The 17,489-nt window shown below is 44.1% G+C and overlaps 2 protein-coding genes across 5 annotated transcripts; both read right to left on the bottom strand.

Moving 5' to 3' along the window:
• Positions 1 to 1,254: 1,254 nt before the first annotated feature.
• On the bottom strand, positions 1,255 to 11,501 carry lats1 (large tumor suppressor kinase 1). Of its 4 annotated transcripts, none has more exons than XM_048250016.1 (8): positions 11,010 to 11,202; positions 9,517 to 9,965; positions 9,046 to 9,202; positions 7,179 to 8,776; positions 5,227 to 5,809; positions 4,596 to 4,778; positions 3,826 to 3,932; positions 1,255 to 3,581 (listed from the first exon to the last, which is right to left on the bottom strand). In XM_048250016.1, exons 2-8 carry the CDS (start codon positions 9,835 to 9,837, stop codon positions 3,042 to 3,044), a joined length of 3,489 nt encoding a protein of 1,162 aa, XP_048105973.1. In that variant the 5' UTR covers positions 9,838 to 9,965; positions 11,010 to 11,202; the 3' UTR covers positions 1,255 to 3,041. The 4 variants fall into 4 exon arrangements, 3 of the variants coding, with proteins under 3 accessions (XP_048105973.1, XP_048105972.1, XP_048105974.1); XM_048250015.1 differs by having other exon boundaries at positions 9,517 to 9,962; XM_048250017.1 differs by lacking the exons at positions 1,255 to 3,581; positions 3,826 to 3,932; positions 4,596 to 4,778 and adding an exon at positions 6,522 to 6,548 and having other exon boundaries at positions 5,712 to 5,809; positions 9,517 to 9,962; positions 11,010 to 11,501.
• A 134-nt stretch (positions 11,502 to 11,635) lies between these two features.
• On the bottom strand, positions 11,636 to 15,483 carry nup43 (nucleoporin 43). The gene is made up of 8 exons (XM_048250018.1): positions 15,150 to 15,483; positions 14,936 to 15,058; positions 14,700 to 14,777; positions 14,261 to 14,423; positions 13,904 to 14,039; positions 13,320 to 13,471; positions 13,031 to 13,147; positions 11,636 to 12,047 (listed from the first exon to the last, which is right to left on the bottom strand). Exons 1-8 carry the CDS (start codon positions 15,264 to 15,266, stop codon positions 11,818 to 11,820), a joined length of 1,116 nt encoding a protein of 371 aa, XP_048105975.1. The 5' UTR covers positions 15,267 to 15,483; the 3' UTR covers positions 11,636 to 11,817.
• Positions 15,484 to 17,489: the final 2,006 nt, after the last annotated feature.

Genomic DNA, 17,489 nt, shown 5'->3' with positions numbered 1-17,489 from the left:
ACATCCACACACACTCACACACACACACACACATGCACACACACACACACACAACGGTGTGAGAAGGAGAAACTGGACATACCCAGCCCTTCAGTACAGCGTAGGTACTTATCTCTCTCCCACTCTGATAAGAGGTGACAGACACTGCATGCCAACCATACATGGCTCTCACAGTCTCTCTGATTCTCTGTCCCTGCAGACTGATACTCTAACACACTGACATGCCTCATGGCAAGCCCACAGAGAGAGGGGGCCAAGGTCCACAGCCTGGGGGACAGCTATCGTTTGAGGGATGGACTTGCTGATGCATTTAGAGCACCAGGGCCCAATTTTAATTGCATGTGTTATTTCAACAACAATTTCTCTGCACCACTGTACATTAGACTTTATTTATTTACTGTACATAGATACAAGTAAATCATTTACAGTTTAAAGATGAAAGCATATTAATTCTGCCTTTTGTATATCACACTCAATAGTAGTTGTAGCCACAGAAGAAAAAAATCCTTAATTTTAAATCTGAGAATACATTTCTTACTCTGTGATATCACGGCCTGAACGTAAGGAAATGACCACACTGAACGTAAGGAAATGACAGCAATAGTTTAGAAGTTAGGTGAACACATTGATACCAGTTGCCTCACTGACCATAGTGAAATCCTTCCTAAGATGATTGTTGAACATTGTTTATTGTTTATGTAACTATGTTGTCTGACCCTATACATTCCTCACCCTAGGTGAGGACATATACTCATTAAACATGTATCTTTCTAAAACCGGTCCAGCAGGTTCACCATGTTCATTTGGGCTCATTTTTAAACATGCAGGGCCCCCTAGTGTGTGGAAAATGTTCAGTGTATGAAAAACCGTCAATGCATTTTCATCACATTAACATTAAAATCTAATTATTTTCAAAGTAAACCATGCCACATTGTTGTAGTTATAGTCTGTAAAACTACGTTTTGTTTTCTAGAAATTACATAAAACTTATGATCAAAAAGTAGTTAGAGTCTCATTAACTTGGGGCTGTCATCTTGCATGGGTTCACTCGACTGGGAGCTTCAGTATCATTAGCAAGTGTTCTACTGTGCCAATCCTTTCTCCTGCCAATAGACACGACAAGGACGTTTTGTGCAAAGTTATGCAACTCTTCCCTTTGGCTGCTTGTTGTTTTGTGGCGGACAGGAAGCCCTGCGAGGAATGAAGGTGGTGGAAGGTTCACAAAGAGAAACGGATGAAAGAAATGTTGTGGTTTACATTCTTTATTTGTCACCCATCCATTTCTGCATCCACCCCCACCCCCAAAAAATAACATTTTATACATAATTCACCAATTTCTTTTTTTTTAACCATTTGCAATTACATAACAACAATACCAGTGCAGAAAATATACATCATATTCCCAAAACTACATTCAAACCTTTTTTTCCTGGACACTAAGAAGACCAAAGGATAAAACACACAACGGAATAAAACACCCTTTCATCTGTTTGGACATTCAATTTGTTTTCAAAACACAAAAAGTAGCAAAAAGGTGTGCACCTTTGGACGAGACTCCCAGAACAGATTTCCTAAGCCTTTGCCTTCCAGGGCTAAAATCCAGTTTTTTTTTTTAACCCAGTTTTGAAGTCAGTCCTTCAAGAGTAGGCAGTCACAAAAAGAGGTCGGGACTAACCCTAGATCTAGTGCTTTGGTGGAGAATGAGAAAATTAAGAGAGAATCAAGAAAGAAAGAAAGAAAGAAAGAAAGAAAGAAAGAAAGGGAGAGAGAAAGAGAGGGAGAAAGAAATAAAGAAAGAAAGAAAGAAAGAAAGAAAGAAAGAAAGAAAGAGGGAGAGAAAGAGAGGTGAAGACACAGACTCTAACGATTTGTGAGATCTGAGTTGATGATGTGCTCAATAGAAAGACAACTTCCTCCTCCTCATTCACTCTGATTAAGTGTTCAACACACCCGAGGTTCATTTGCTCTCCGAGTGCAGAAGAGTAGAGACAGCCCAAGGGGCCCAGAGGAAGTAGAGAAGGATCCGTATTCCTCATCTGAATCATTACAGTGGAAAAGTGAGGCTTTGAGATTAAGACACACAGAGGCATATGGGCTTCAGATTTAAATTCCTTGACTGACAAGAAGATAGTGATTTGACAATTTTCGTACTTCAAATGTACACAGCATTATTTATAAATACAAATTTATGTATAAATTAGACAAATAAACAAAAGACTTGAAAAAAAATCCAACAATCCTGCATATCATACTAGTTCATTTAAATTGACAGGCTGATTATTCTCTAGATATTTGGTGAAAGGAGAGAAAGGGGGAAAAAGGCACAGCAAAATTGAATTTCAGGAAATAATAACCATCCCTGCGCATAATCTATCCACAGCCAAGCCTAGTGAGAAACAGACCTACTTGAATATAAATTAACAAACTGTATTGAAAGTAAGATTCAACTCTTTAAAATGTGTGCGCCTAGTACCTAGCATATCAAGACTTACATTTTAAATAAATTAAGGCTTAAAACATTTCTTCCCACAAAGGTGAAAGCAAAATGTTTCACCATTTTATGTCTGTTCAGACCTCATAGAGCAAGTGTACCCTGTACACCTCACAATAATAAATATATCTGTAGTGTATTTAGGAGATGTACACCCTTCTCACTCTGTTAACATTAAAAAAGGTTTCACCGGGAGAAGACCTTTGCTCTTTTGTTCATTAAGGCGCTATAAACCAAGGTAAAATGTCCCAGGTCCAAAGTCCTGCCCCCAAAACAGGCAATATTCAGACAAAGACTAAATACATACCCTCTCCACATATATGTTCCTTGAGAACTGTGGCCTTTAAAACCATATTAGGTTTAAAAAAATGACAAAAGAAAAACAAACGAATGAAAAGAAGAAAAAAAAAAAAAACACAAGTGGCCGTTGCCTTCTCTCTACCCTGCTGTTGCAGTGAGTTGTCACAGAGCAGTCCATATAAGGCAAAGTGAGGCGCAAGAGACGTGGAATGCTGTGGCAAGACTGGATCAATCACGACGTGCCGCTACTCTACACGTACACTAGGTCCCGCCCCGGCACAGCCTGCGCCACAACTTCCTGTTCGGTGGCCTCGGCGTCCCCCTCCTCCCCCTCGTCGCCCTCCTCCTCGTACTCGATGGGCTTGGGGCAGCTGTACGGGTAGCCGTTGTCGTCGAAGAAGCGGCGGAAGGTGAACTCGTAGAAGGCGTGCTCGGGGTGCTTGCCGTTGCGGAACCAGCCGTTGAGCGTGTCGTCGTTGCGGTTGCCGTCGGCGTCGGTCCCGTCGCCGCCGCCGGTGCTGCTCCACAGCTTGTCTGGGTCTACCGGGTCGAAGTTGGACGTGTCGGTGCTGTGCGTGATCTTGGGCACGTAGGGCGCCGGCTGCTGCTGCTGCCGCAGGTCTGTGGAGAAGTCCACCGAGCGGAAGAAGGGGTGCGCCTTGATCTCGTCGGCGCCGTTCTTGCCCAGGCGGTCTTCGGGCCCGCGGCACAGCTTGACGATCAGGTCCGACGCCTCGGGGCTCAGCTTGGCCTGAGGGGGGATGTGCAGTGTGGTCTGCCAGTTTATGACCTACGGAGCAGAAGCACAGCAAAGGGGACAAATCACAGAGCGTATGAGCATAAACAGACTTACTACGGAGTGGACAGGACGCTTGACTGCTAAAAATCAGACATACTTTGACCAGTCAAGTATAAAGGCAAATATGGTTTGTTTGGGCATTCTCAAAAATGCATTGAACACCCCTTGTTTAATAGTATCGCCATGAAGCTCAGCAATGCCTACCAACAAAACGTATTAGAAAATGCTGCTTTACCTTGACCTGAGTTTCCAGTGGTGTGGTGGCCAGGAAGGGCGGCTGACCCACTAACATCTCATAGAGGATCACGCCCACACTCCACCAGTCACACAGCTGGGTGTAGCCTGCGGAGAAGAGAAGCACTCGTGAAACACATAGCCGCTACTCATCAAACGCATAGCAGTCACCAACATCCACTGCTTTTGGACACGTTTGCATCCGGTCAGATTCCTACAGACAGGATGGAAAGGAGATGTACCGGCGCTGGACACAAGAAAAGGACACAGATGACATTTCAAACCCTGGGACAATGGCTGGGGCCTTGGTAACAAAAACAAACAAGTGGTTCGAGAGGAAATGTGTCTAAAGCTTCCACCGTATAAATAAGTGGACAAAAACTCATGTGACGTCACCCATAGGTTTTCAGAAGAGCAGGTATGAAGCTCGAAATAGGAGCCTATGGACGCCACCATGTTTATTATGCTTGCTGACGTAAGCTAACAGGCAGACAGACAGACAACACATAAATCACAGCAGACATTATTGTTTGTCGTAATAATTATTGGATAGTAGGGCAGGTTTAGAAACTTCTGTGGTGGCTTCATTGTTTGTTATCGAATATTGCCGCTTGGTCTGAACTCACACTTACATACCAAAAACCAGGAAAAACGGGCTCTGGGAAGCATAACATAGGACAGAAGGCAAAACTCAGTGACAGAGACTGCATGTTATTTAATAGGGTGTTTCCTATCTTTTGTCCAACCCTGCAGTGTCTGGGATTGTCTTACCAGTGCGTAGCAGCACTTCTGGGGCAATGTAGTTGGGCGTCCCCACCAATGAATGGGCCAGACATCGCTGGTGTTGCCGAGCAGCGCGGCGCTCCAGGGGCTTGAGCCGGTCGCCGCAGCGACAGTTGGCGGAGTCCTCCCACTCCTTGCTGAAGTCCATGCTGTCCTGACGAACGTGATCGCCTGCCGAGATGCCAACGACACAGCATCAGAAGTGTGAGGACAGTATTCCAGCACTTTAGAAATGCAGAACGTGCATCTACTTAAGCTATATAATCTAGTCCACTTAGAGAATGCTTTTGAATGCCTATGGCATGCTATATGTTGCTAGATTACATGGAATTCCATGCAAAACAAAACAAAAAAATTCATGTAATTTTTTTTGTCTCTCTCTCCCACCTGCTTCCTGTCATACTTCACTGTCCTATCAAATAAAGGCGAAAAGCCCAATATATATATATATATATATATATATATATATATATATATATATATATATATAACAATACTCAAAACCAATTATGAAAAACCTTAGTCTGCCATCCCTCTTAGCATACCTAACTGCTTTGGACTTACATATGCAAACTGACCAAATTAAGTAGTCTCCCCCGTCTCCCCCGCGTCCACTCACCGCTCTGGTAGTACTTGGAGTCATGGGTCCAGCGAAAGCCAGTGCACAGGCCGAAGTCGGTGAGCTTGATGTGTCCGTCGCGGTCGATGAGGATGTTGTCGGGCTTGATGTCGCGGTGGATGAAGCCCATCTTGTGCACGCTCTCCACGGCGCAGGTGAGCTCGGCGATGTAGAAGCGCGCCAGCTCCTCCTCGAAGATGCCCAGCCGGATGAGCAGGCTCATCATGTCACCGCCGGGGATGTAGTCCATCACGAAGTACAGGCTGTCCTTGTCCTGGAAGGAGTAGTATAGACGCACCACCCACTCGTTGTCCGCCTCGGCCAGGATGTCCCGCTCGGCCTTCACGTGGGCCACCTGGTTGCGGAGGAGCACGTCCTTCTTGCGGAGGGTCTTCATGGCGTAGAGGGCACCTGTGTCCACCTTGCGTGCCAGGCAGACCTCGCCGAAGGCGCCCACGCCCAGGGTCTTGATCTTGACGAACATGGACTTGTCCATCTTGGCGCGCTTCAGGCGGATGTAGTTGGACTCCTTCTGGCTCAGCATCATACGCATCTGTTCCTGGGCGTCACCGGATAGGCCCACCTGGGACACACACACAAACACACACACACACACAAAGACAGACAGACAGACAGAGAGGGGATTGTTAACCAAAAATAGGGTACTAGTGAAGATTTCACATGCAGGTGTTATAACAAAAGGATTTGCTTGGACACAAACACACGTTACATAAATAATGATAGACTGAATTCACTCGCACGCACACACACCCTTCATTCCAGGTGACTCATCACATTCTTAGATCATCTGGTTAAACACACGATGCCATGCAGTCACATGTGGATTCTTAAAATACCATGCAGAACTGACGTGTCAACCACTAACAAATGACACACACACAGAAGAGGTTATATGATGGGAAAACGCATCCAAAGGCTACAGAGATTTGTCATTGAAATGGGGAACAAAACATATATTTGCGTTGCATGCATTAATTATTTGTAACTCATCTTAATGAGAAAACATGAAATTCAAAATGCATGTAATTTAATAGCCATACATTAACTATGCAATGTTGGGAAACTATTACATTGCCCTGTATGTCTTGTGCCAAACTCATACATTAGTATATTAAATGTTAAATATATTACTATTTCATTACAACATTTTAGGACATTAATTGATTAAAATGTTGTCAAACAAAAGTAGCAAATACGCCTGACGAACATGTGGCTTACTTGCACAGTGGTGCATGTGGACTATTCAGGTGACAGCGAGGAAGAAAGCTTTTTACCTGCTACACCAGAGGTTAGTGACAGGACTGAGAGAGAAATAAAGAGAGAGATGAGAAGTAAGAAAGGTACAGCGGACTACATATGGCCTGTGGAGAGTTCCAGAAAGGAGAACTGCCTCCACCGACACAGAATGCCAGTAAGAGAAACAGGTAGGGGTGTAACGGTACACAAAAATTATGATTTGGTATGTACCTCTGTGTTGCAGTCACGGTTCGGTTAATTTTCAGTAAAGTAATCCTGTAAGTGCTGCTCGCCTAACATTCACTGACAATACTGCAGATGCATAACACATATAAGCTGGAATAGCATTTTGAAAAGGTGTGAAATGTTTTTTTGCCATTAATTAACTAAACTGACATATGGTCTGTCACTTAATATGCTTTTGTGGGAAATTGCTCTTTTTGACTGCATTCGGTACACATCTGTTCTGAACCCAACTTCCTGTTCTGTACCTAAACGGTTCGCTATGGATACATGTACCTTTACACCCCTAGAAACAGGAATAAACAGAAGAAAAATAGCAGAGGTACTACAGATGGACTACGGGAGCATAAAGAAGGTCTTTCAAAGGACCAAAAGAGTACTGACAAAAACTAGATCAGCATGTTTTAGGCTAAAATACAGCCAAGGACATCGGAAGCCTTCTGTGTTCTCACCCTTTGCATCTCGCTCTCCAGCTGTTTCTTCCTGCGGATCCTGTGCTGGTAGTTCTTGAGGATGTTCTCCACGTGCTGCTCCATGAAGAACTTGAAGGCCTGCGGCGAGTAGATGGGCACGCGCACCTCGCCCCGCCGCTCCTCATCTCGCTTGTTCCGCCGCACCGGCACCGGCGACGTGGTGATCTGCTTCTTCTCGCCCTCACCACCGCCACCACCGCCGCCGCCGCCGGGCGCCTCCGCCGTCTCCCGCTCCCTCTCCGCGGAGCTGCTGCTGCCCTGGTCATCGTCCGCTGCTGCCGTGGCCTCCTCAGGACCGGCAGCGCCTTGCTTGGAGCCGGGCTCGCAGGTTGGACACGGAGCTGATGGCTGCTGCTGGAGGAGGTGTTTGGGGTACGGTGGTGGGGGGCCTTGGTAGCTGGGCGCCTCGGCCACCATGGTCATCTGAGGCGGTCCTCCTCCACCCGAGGCGGAGGTCTCCTGGTAGGGGCTCGGCGGTGGCGGAGGGAGAGGCTGCTGCTGCTGCTGCTGCTGGATCCAGGGCGGGTGTGTGGGCGCCACGGCCGTGTGCAGCTCGGGCTTCTGCACGCGCATGCTCTTGACGGGCTGCAGGATGGGCGCCTGGGTGATGGCCGTGACCGTGGTGGCCGAGGGCTGGGAGCTGGAGGGGGCGCCCTGCCCGCGGCTGCCCACCATCTGGGGGCTGGTGAAGGAGTTGGAGCGGACTGGGACGTTGTGGCTCGCCCACGAGGGAGGGGGCGCCAGGTCCTGGCCACTGCCCCCCGCCGAGGACGCCTGCTGCTGGCCGGAGCTGTGTGGCGGCGCCTGGGCCCACGGCTGCAGGTTGTACATGTCCAGGTTGTGGCTGTTGCGGTTGGGGACCAGCATGGACTGGGGGAGGTTGCCACCGTTGACGTAGGGCGGCGACGGGGCAGGGCCACCACCACCGGCTTGCATCTGCAGCGCCGTGGGGCTCTGGCGGTTGCTGGGGTTCATGGGATACGGCGGCGGGGGCTGACGGTTGCCGCTGCTCATGGCCATGTTCTGGTGCCCCATGTAGTCAGACTGCGCAGGGTTGCCATTCTGGGGCCAGCAAGGGGGGAAGGTGAACTTGTTGCCCGCCGAGGAGGGCATGATGATGGGCTGCCACCCGACGGGCACCGGGCTGATGCCCCGCTGGTTCTGGGAGGGAGGCGGCGGCGCTGCCGGGTAGCCCTCGGACCAGCCGCTCTGGGGCACGGGGGAGATGCGCGGCCCCAGGTAGTCCATGTTCCCCGAGAAGCGCTTGGTGGAGGGGTTGGCGTCCCAGGAGGACGGGGGCGGTGTGGTGCCCCGGTTGGGCGGCGGCGTGACGCTACGCATCTGCGGAGGCAGCGGCGGGTTGACCCGCTGGCCGCCGCCCATGTGGGCCTGCTGGAAACCGCTCGGCGTCGGCGGCGGGCGTCCGGACATGTCCCCGCCTTGCGGACCGGGGCTGCTGGAGCGGTACATCATGCCGGCGTCCACCATGACCGGGCCGTGCCTGTGGGGGGCCAGGGACTCCTTGGAGCCCTTCCAGCTGGGCTTCCTGAGCACCGGCTGCTGGATGTGAGCCCCACCTACGTAGAACACAGAGGAACACAGGGCTCTGAATGAAACATCGCTCACACTCACACTTCCTAAACACAGTTGTGAGCAAAACAAAAGCGAATCGAGCGCTGCCGAGCCGACCCACGACTCAAATTACACTCATCTCACAACATTGCACTATGTGCCATTGTCTGATTGCTGAATACCAAGGAAAATACAAACCCCATCATATATGACAAAAAAAAGCATAAAAGGAGTCCAAATCCAACACAGCTCCCAGGGGGAGAGAGATGCCTACCTGGCCCTTTCATGCCTGCGTTGATGGGGCGGGCGGCGGCCGCAACCATGACCATCTGTTCCCTGATGGGGTCCTGGTAGCTCATCTTACTGATGTATTCAATGGCGGCCTCTATGCTGCGGCTGTTAGTCTGCTTCAGGGCACGCACTGCCATCTCCTGCGGCCGCCGACAGAACGAAGCACAGTCAGATCATTGAACATGGATGTTAAGGTCTGTCAGTTCGCTTGCCAAATGCCTTCGTTTTAATCATGTTTTGGTTCAGCTGAAATAGTCTTTTGAGCACTAAGCCATTGTCTGATTGTACCCAAATTGGATTAAACCTCTACTGCATTGTGCACACTAAATGAACACCATGAGTTACCCCCTAGTAAATGACAAATGAACTGATGAACACAGGCCAGGCCATAGACATGCAATACAAGCAAGCAAACAAATACATAAATGGACACAGATGCATCACGTAATCATACCTCTTCAAAGCCAGCTGAAATAAGCTGAAGCTTCATTTGCTTGTTGACATCTGAAGTCGACTCATACTCAAAAGGCTTCAGGGATTTTCGGATTTCCTGAAGGGCCTTGTAATAAGGATTTTTGGGGTTGCCACTGCGTCCCTGCTGCCTCGTATCAACAGCGACCATGTCCACTTTCAAGCCATCGGAAGGCCGTGGGAGATTCCGCAGACTTTCCCGGATCTCCTGTAGCATATGCTCGCTGTTGCCACTGTAGTTGCTCGTGGGGAACGTTTTGGGTCGCATCTGTCGGTATCCTTCGGGTTTCTCCCCTCTCTTCATGTAAAAACATGTATGTTGACAGCCAACAAGGAGAACGGGGTTGTGTGCAGCGCTTCCTTGCTGCCTGGGAGATGCGTGTCGAATGTCCACACGAGTGACCCGACCATTCACTTCTTATTACTCAGCTGCTGGAGGAAGACAACATACGTATTTAGGATGACAGTGTTAGCTCACGCCGTTTCAACTTCAACATGGATGTCCCTTCCATACCTGACAGATGTACTGTATAACAATAACACTGCAACTTTCGATCGATCCATTTCCCTTTCCCTTTTCAGATAATAGGTCCTTGCTAGCCATATCCATAGTGAAATGCATCTTACCACCATCATGTATTAAGCTATTTTACAACTTTTCAATGTTACTTCGCCACAATCAACTAGGCCGAGAAGTTGATTCAACATTTGAAGCAGCCATGCAAGTAAACACGAAAAGTCTTACTTTGATTCATTTATTCGAACACATAATAGTATTGTCACTACCGTGTTCCACAACGTCCCACGACCACTTCAGCTGATTGACTGACCGGGGGCCTAAGCTAACGATAGCTATCCTGACTAAAGCTAACTAGAACCAGATAATGTCTATTAGGAGACGGGCTCTGCTAGAACTAGTTTAGGTGCGGTCAACACTGCTCACTGCTCAGCTACTGCAGCTAACCCTCCAAGTCACTGGCTGAACTGGCAGGTGACATTTGAACAAGTTCGAGAGTTAGCCAATTGATCTCAATTTTGCGCAGTACCTGCTTGTATGTAGAAGTACCAAACGCTGGGACAGAGCTGACTCTCTTAATAGTTAATTTAATAATAGTTTTATAATAATGCCGATCTAGCCGTCAGCTACTTTACGTTAGCTAAAGTTAATGTGCTAACATTACCCAACTTGAATAACTCCACATTTGAACACTTCCTGTACAAATAAACAATTTTTGAAGATGGTTTATCACTAATTATGCATGCCATGTTTACATGAGCACTGACAACATAGTTTTCCCTGAGTGGTTATTACAATTTAAGTACAACTGAACTAAGTCAGTGATAGTTAGCTAACCAGCAAGCTAACAAAGTTAGGCTTGAACAGGGGCCTAAAGTATCCGATTAGCTGAACTGGCTAGGTACTAACATTAGCTTGTTAGCTAGCTATTTGTTGATACTCAATGTTATGCCACTTACCTGTTGATTTCCAAGGTGCTCCACAGATCTCGGCGTCTGGGGCAGTTTCATATAGAATGTAGTGTTATCATTTATAACGGATTTATATTTCCCAGTACAAGGTCTAAGGCGAGTTACAACAAAATATAATCCCAACGTCTTTGTATTGTCAGTGTCGCCAAGGTTTTCCAATGTCTCTCCTACGATTTACTGTTGCCCGGATGTTTGAGTACTTCCGCCTTTTCGCCACTAGAGGGTGATATGTTTTAATTTTCACCAGAGCCAGATATGATCATCTATCATGAAGGGTCTTGTGAAGTAATAGCAGTAATAACATTTTCAACTGAATACTTGCTATCTAATTCCTCATCAATTTCTCCATTTTGTCAAGCAATACGATGTGTGATTGTCCATGTTTGCTTGGTGTGGATGTAGAGTACAGCTTGATACTGATTTCAGACAAACTTGCAATCTAAATTATACCAAGATGTATAATAGAGTGACACATTTACTGAAGAAACCAACAATACTAGAAATACTTTTTGACATGTCATGGTTCATTATAAATGTACTTAAAAAAACATTGTAACTTCATACACACATCAGGAATAGCACACAATAAGCTCAAAACACCTCCAACACCTTGCTACAAGACAAATCCGGCTTTTATTTTACTGTTGCCCATGGTTATTTCAGCTGAAAATAATGACAGAAAAATTGCCTGACCCAAAACTGGAAATATGAAAAGATATCTTCACAAGTAATGAGTAAGCAATATGTTACAAAAATACATACAAAGAAACAAACAAAAAATACTTTAAGATAACTTTCAAACTGGAACCTGTCTGTTGACGTATACTGCCTCTCCATCAGTCCCACATACAAGGCATTGGCCAAGCACATCTAAACTATTTACAGAAAGGGTCTGACAAGGGAGCATATGGGTTGTTTCAAGGTGGCCTTTGCCTGAGTCTCCAGGAAGCCACACACTGATAATTGATTGGTTTCCTCCCGCTGGGGCAATTGCACTGCGGGATATTATGCTAGTGTTACGTCCACCTATGGGAAGAAATAGTGAAAGAGTGAAATGTACTGTACACATCACTAATGAGTTGAAAGGCATACAGCACTTTATTACGCTTAGAGGGGGGCATTTATGCAAAGCTCGAAGAACATAGATTTTTCTTTGCTGTGCTTCACACATACATTATACATGCATGCATACATACATACATACATACATACATGAAAACATAAATAATTTGTGCATGTTCATTCATTATTCCATTTCCAAACCAGATCCAAAAAACAACTTTTTTTTGTTCTTTTTTTGTCGTTTTTAAAACCAAAATGGAAAAACAGAAAAAGGAAAAACACCACAAAACAAAAACTTTGACATTCATTCATTAAATTAGTCAGAGAAATAAATTAAAAACTAAACTGAGCAGGTTCTGCTTTGAGCACAACCTTAGGCCTAGAAAAGCACTGTGGGGCACCAACGCGGTGCAGAGCGGTGTTTTTCCACTCTCAAAAAGTAAAAAAATAAATTCTGCATAAGGCTGAAGTGTGGCCATAACTTTGTAGTTCTTCTTGGCTGCCGTAGTATCAAAGGTTCATCAACCTTCTCTGGTGGTAGACTATCAGATGAGCAGAGTGCGCGCTAATCTTTTCTGATATTCGCTACAATTCCTAGAAAACAAACCACTGCTCCTTCGTTTTTCATTTTTTTAAATTTTGTCCTTTTTCTGTTTTGCTTTTAAAAATAGAAAAAAAAAAAAAAATTTGATTTGGAAACAGAATAATAAATGTACAAACCATACATGGATTATGCATACATGCATTGCTAGCTGGCCTTTCTGCTTGTGTAGTGACAATTACAGATGATTCAGAATGCAGCAGAATTTCTGCAGTTGAATACTTTTGCAACCCCCTGTACAAGTAAATGCTGCTTAAAAGATACAGTACGTCTGCATAACAAACATATATACAAGACTGTTGTGGGAGTTTGGCTGAGATTTCAGTCGGTAGGCACCGATACTCACTCTGCAGGAATGAAGGTGTGTCTGAGCTGCTGGAAGTTTCCCAGTGCAGCAAGGATCCATCCTCTGAGCACGTGAACAAGTGGTCTGGGTTGGAGGGATGAAAGTGGACTTCCCACACTGCAAAGAGAACAGTACATAAATGGCTACTTCCAATTCAAAAGATAGATCAAATTTAAATAAATATAATAGATAAAATAACAGATAGTAAATACAAATATAAATAAGTAATAACATAGATTAAATAGAATACAGTAGATAAAAGATACATAAATATAAAAACAATTCTCACTTTCGGCTGAGTGGTCCTCCATGAGCGAGAAGGGTATGTTGCCCTGCCTGACGTCCCAGATGCACAGCATGCCGTCCTGTCCTCCTGTGGCCACTATGTGCTGTTGGTTTGGGTGTCTGTCCACACAGTGGAGAGGAACTCGGTCGCCAGTGCTGCAGCACACAAAAGAATGACAACAATCAGCAATTACTAACCAAGAGGAACATCACTCAGATGACGGATCTTTTGGTTTTGCACAAGTCTATCCTTTTTTTCTCTCTCAATTTTCTTAATTTAAGAATATTGATGCAGTGTTGATTGACTGATTAGCAACTGTGTTTATTGGCCGATATCGCTATAAATAATATGACATTTAACAATGGCAGTGGCTGACGTTAATATGTCATGTTGCATCAATTCTACACCAGCTATATGTTGTGTTATGCTCAGACTGGCACATTCAGAGCTAGAGCTATAAAGTATAAAGGCCTAAACATTTTTTTGTTTGAATGGGTATAATTAACAACTAAAACAAAGTAAACAAACCAAAATATATCAGTATTTGTATCAGTGGAAAAATGTGAAATGTGTGCGAGTACGCTTACAGGGCAAGGATCTGTGCAGGTTCATTGCTTTGTTGCCTGAGGTCCCAGAGTTTAAGTTGGCCAATTGAGTTCACTGTAAGAACTTCAGCTGTTCTCAGGAATGTAACGGCATGGATTGTGCTGCTGTCTGCATTTTCTGAAATTAAAAACAATTGTTACCAAAAATATACAACTGAACAACTGACAGTAAATCTATATCTAAATAATATTGAGAACCGAGTTCTCAATAATAAACTGAATACATGAAAATACATTCCTTTTAGGAAATCTGAATATAAGAACAACAAAATAGTTGAATAACGGTGGCCAAATCTATGTAAAAGTCTATGCAAACGAAAGAACAGTTTTCAGACAGACCTATAGTGCGCAATACCCCAGTCTGGTCAGCTCGGAAAAGTATAATCCTCCCGTCCTCTCCAACCGACACCACCTCAGGGCTGTTGCAGACCACTCCTGTGCACGGGGCATTATCGCAGGGATAGTGATGGGCACGGTCCCATCTGTGAGCCACAGACAGGGTCTGTAGAAGGAAAACAAAGACTTGTTAGATATGAAGAATCAGGTTACTTGGGATATGAAGTAACATGTTGAGATGGATCCATTTGGACGCAAATATTCTTGATACGGTTCCAGGGAAGACAGAGAAAACAAGATTGGTATGGTACGTGTGGACTAGCCCTTTGTCAAGTTCACATTTACCACATCCATTCATACTGAGAGTTTACCTAGCCCTGTGTATAGTTCATATACACAGGATACAATAACATCAATGAAAATATGTGATTTAATTTAATACCTGGTTGTTCTGATGATGCCGGTAGATGGTCACTGCCCCAGATGAAGATGCTGTGACTAGTCTATCTGCATCTAAAAACTTGGGCCAACAATTAAGTGGTCAGTGTTACAGTACAGCAGATTTATATTTAAAGCAGAAGTTCTTACATGCCTTATTCTGAGATATCTGGTGCCTCTTTAATCTACTGGTTTTATCCATAGTTCCATTCCTAAATATGGTGCAAAAAGCAAACTTACTTGGAGATCAAGGACGTCTCCTTCGTGTTTTATTTCACAAAGTAACTGGGTATCTCCCTCGAACTCATCTTCCATACTAGCCACTCCATGGTCACCAATAGTCCACAACGACACTTTATTATCCTGGGAAGGTTAACATTGGGACATTAACACAACACAGTTAGCTATGTAACGTTAGCAAATGATAACTTTAGCTTTACGTGTGACAGCCCACCTCGTTGTCCCAAGAACCAGTGGCAAACATTTCTGGTTGCTGCAACGAAGCAGAAGAGACTGGTCTCCATCGAGTCTTGCTGATCTTCTGTGAGACGTACTTACCGATACTATCCATATTTGAGAACTGTATCGTTTTCAGCCAAAGTTCTACCTAAATAATCAGTTTTAAAACAGGCATGTTGCTTTTGACACTCATATCCCGCCTTCCTCCTTTTCAATGAAATTAAGGGCACATGTTGTATAGACTGCCACCTACTGTTTTGGAGTATTTAGACACTACTCCAGGGGAATAAGTGGTATTTGACAAGGTGCTACCAGAGCCCGTGCTACCAAAGATTGTTAAGGCGGAGCAAGATACTTCGTCGTAGTTCATGTCTATGGGCGCGAAATGGGGATCGAATCCTTTTTTTTATTTTTTTTATTGCAAAATAGTATAATACAAAGTGGTACAAATTGTATAAAATACAATTAATTAAATGTGTACAGCAAAGTAACAATGCATGAACATAAACAAATATTACAAACATTACCAGGGGGTACAGCATAAAATAGACAATACTTATAAATCATATAGTTAGGAAAGAAATATGTTAAATAATATACATAGATCGAGGGTTTTGAGGGCTTTGCAGTTTTTAGAGAATAAGATGGTCTTGATGTATTGCCTGGATTCTCGTTCAAATGCTATAAAGGACGGTTTGGAACTAGAAAATTTCATTTTGTGAATATGTGCTTTGGCTAGTATTAAAAGTAGATTGATAATATAGATGGTTGGATTTGGATGTCGGGTATGAAGAGAAGCCAAACAGTACATCTTTAAGAGATAGAGAGGAGAAAGAGAAATCAGAGAGAATATGTTGAGAAATGAAAGCACTGAGGTCTTGCCAAAAGGTACAAGAGTAGGGACAGGACCAGAGTAAATGTTCAAGATTCTCAGGAGCCTGCTGACAGAAAGAGCAGTCTGTAGTAATGTCCTTCTTGAATCTTTGCATAAAAGTCTTACATGGGTAAATTCGATGGATTATTTTAAAAGACACTTCTTTAATTTTATTCGTAATCAAATATTTAGAAGATAAACACCATACTTTCTGCCATTCTAGGTCAGAAAATAGGTTATTCCAGTATGAAAGCTCTGTTGGGATAGAGACCTTGTCTTTTTGAAAAAGAGTGCGTATTCTACGGTTGTTATTTATTTTATTAGTAGAGAAACAGATTTGGCCAATCTCAGTAACAATGGGATTTAAAGGTAATAAAGGGGAGTTCTGTGAAGAGTTTTTAAGAAGAGAGACAGCACCAGAAGGGATAGCATCAAAGAGCGTACTCCCTAGGAAGAATAGGGATGTTGTACCTGTGTAGAAGTTCAGTGTAGGACATTAAATCTCCACTGGAGTTGAGCAGCTGAGTAACTAGATAAATACCATGACCAAACCAGTTTTCTAAAAATAATGTTTTGTGTTTATATAGCAAGTCTCTATTATTCCAGATATAATATCTGTGTGGTGAAAGTTGTGTTTATATATCATGTTCCAGGAGAGAAGCATCTGTTTATGAAAATTAGAAAGACTTAAGGGAATTTTTTCAATATTATAATTACACAATAAAAGAAACTCAAGGCCACCAAGTTTAGAGAATAAGTAGTTAGGAATGAAGTTCCATATAGAATTAGGGTTCATGAGAAATTGCTTAATCCAATTTATCTTGAAGGTATCATTTAAAGTAGAGAAATCAAGAAAGTGAAGGCCACCGTGTGTATAGGAGTTCAATAAAACTGATTTTTTTAAGTAGTGAATTCTATTTTTCCATGTAAAATTGTAAAGAAGTTTGTCAATGGACATAGATGTTTGTTTGTTTACGTCAAGAGATAGGGCTGCATATGTCAGACGGGATAAGCCTTCTGCTTTGGACAACAAAATTCTCCCTTTAATGGAGAGGTCTCTCTGAAGCCACTGATTAAATCTTTTCTGTGTTTTTTCTATGATAGGATTAAAGTTCAGAGAGCATCTAGTGTCTTGTTTACTGTTGATAGTTAGACCAAGGTAAGTGACAGTTTCTTTAACAGGGATGTTACAAATGGATGGACAAGTATACGTTTTAAGGGGGAGCATCTCACATTTATTTGTATTTAAGTATAGCCCAGAGGCCTGAGAGAATAATTTAATTGTATTTATAGCTATTGGAACCTGTGAGGCATCCTTTAAGAACAGGGTAGTATCATCCGCCAGCTGACTAATGATGATTTCCTTCCCAGCAATTGAGATACCTTGTAAGGGGCTAATTTTAATGAAATCGGAGAGTAGCTGAGCACAGATCAGGAACAAGTAGGGGGAGAGTGGACAAC

This window comes from Alosa alosa, chromosome 8, assembly GCF_017589495.1.
Source record: "Alosa alosa isolate M-15738 ecotype Scorff River chromosome 8, AALO_Geno_1.1, whole genome shotgun sequence".
In the NCBI taxonomy this organism is placed as follows: Eukaryota; Metazoa; Chordata; class Actinopteri; order Clupeiformes; family Clupeidae; genus Alosa; species Alosa alosa.
Note: the sequence above shows the minus strand (reverse complement) of the source record. Positions and strands in the feature narration are given on the sequence as shown.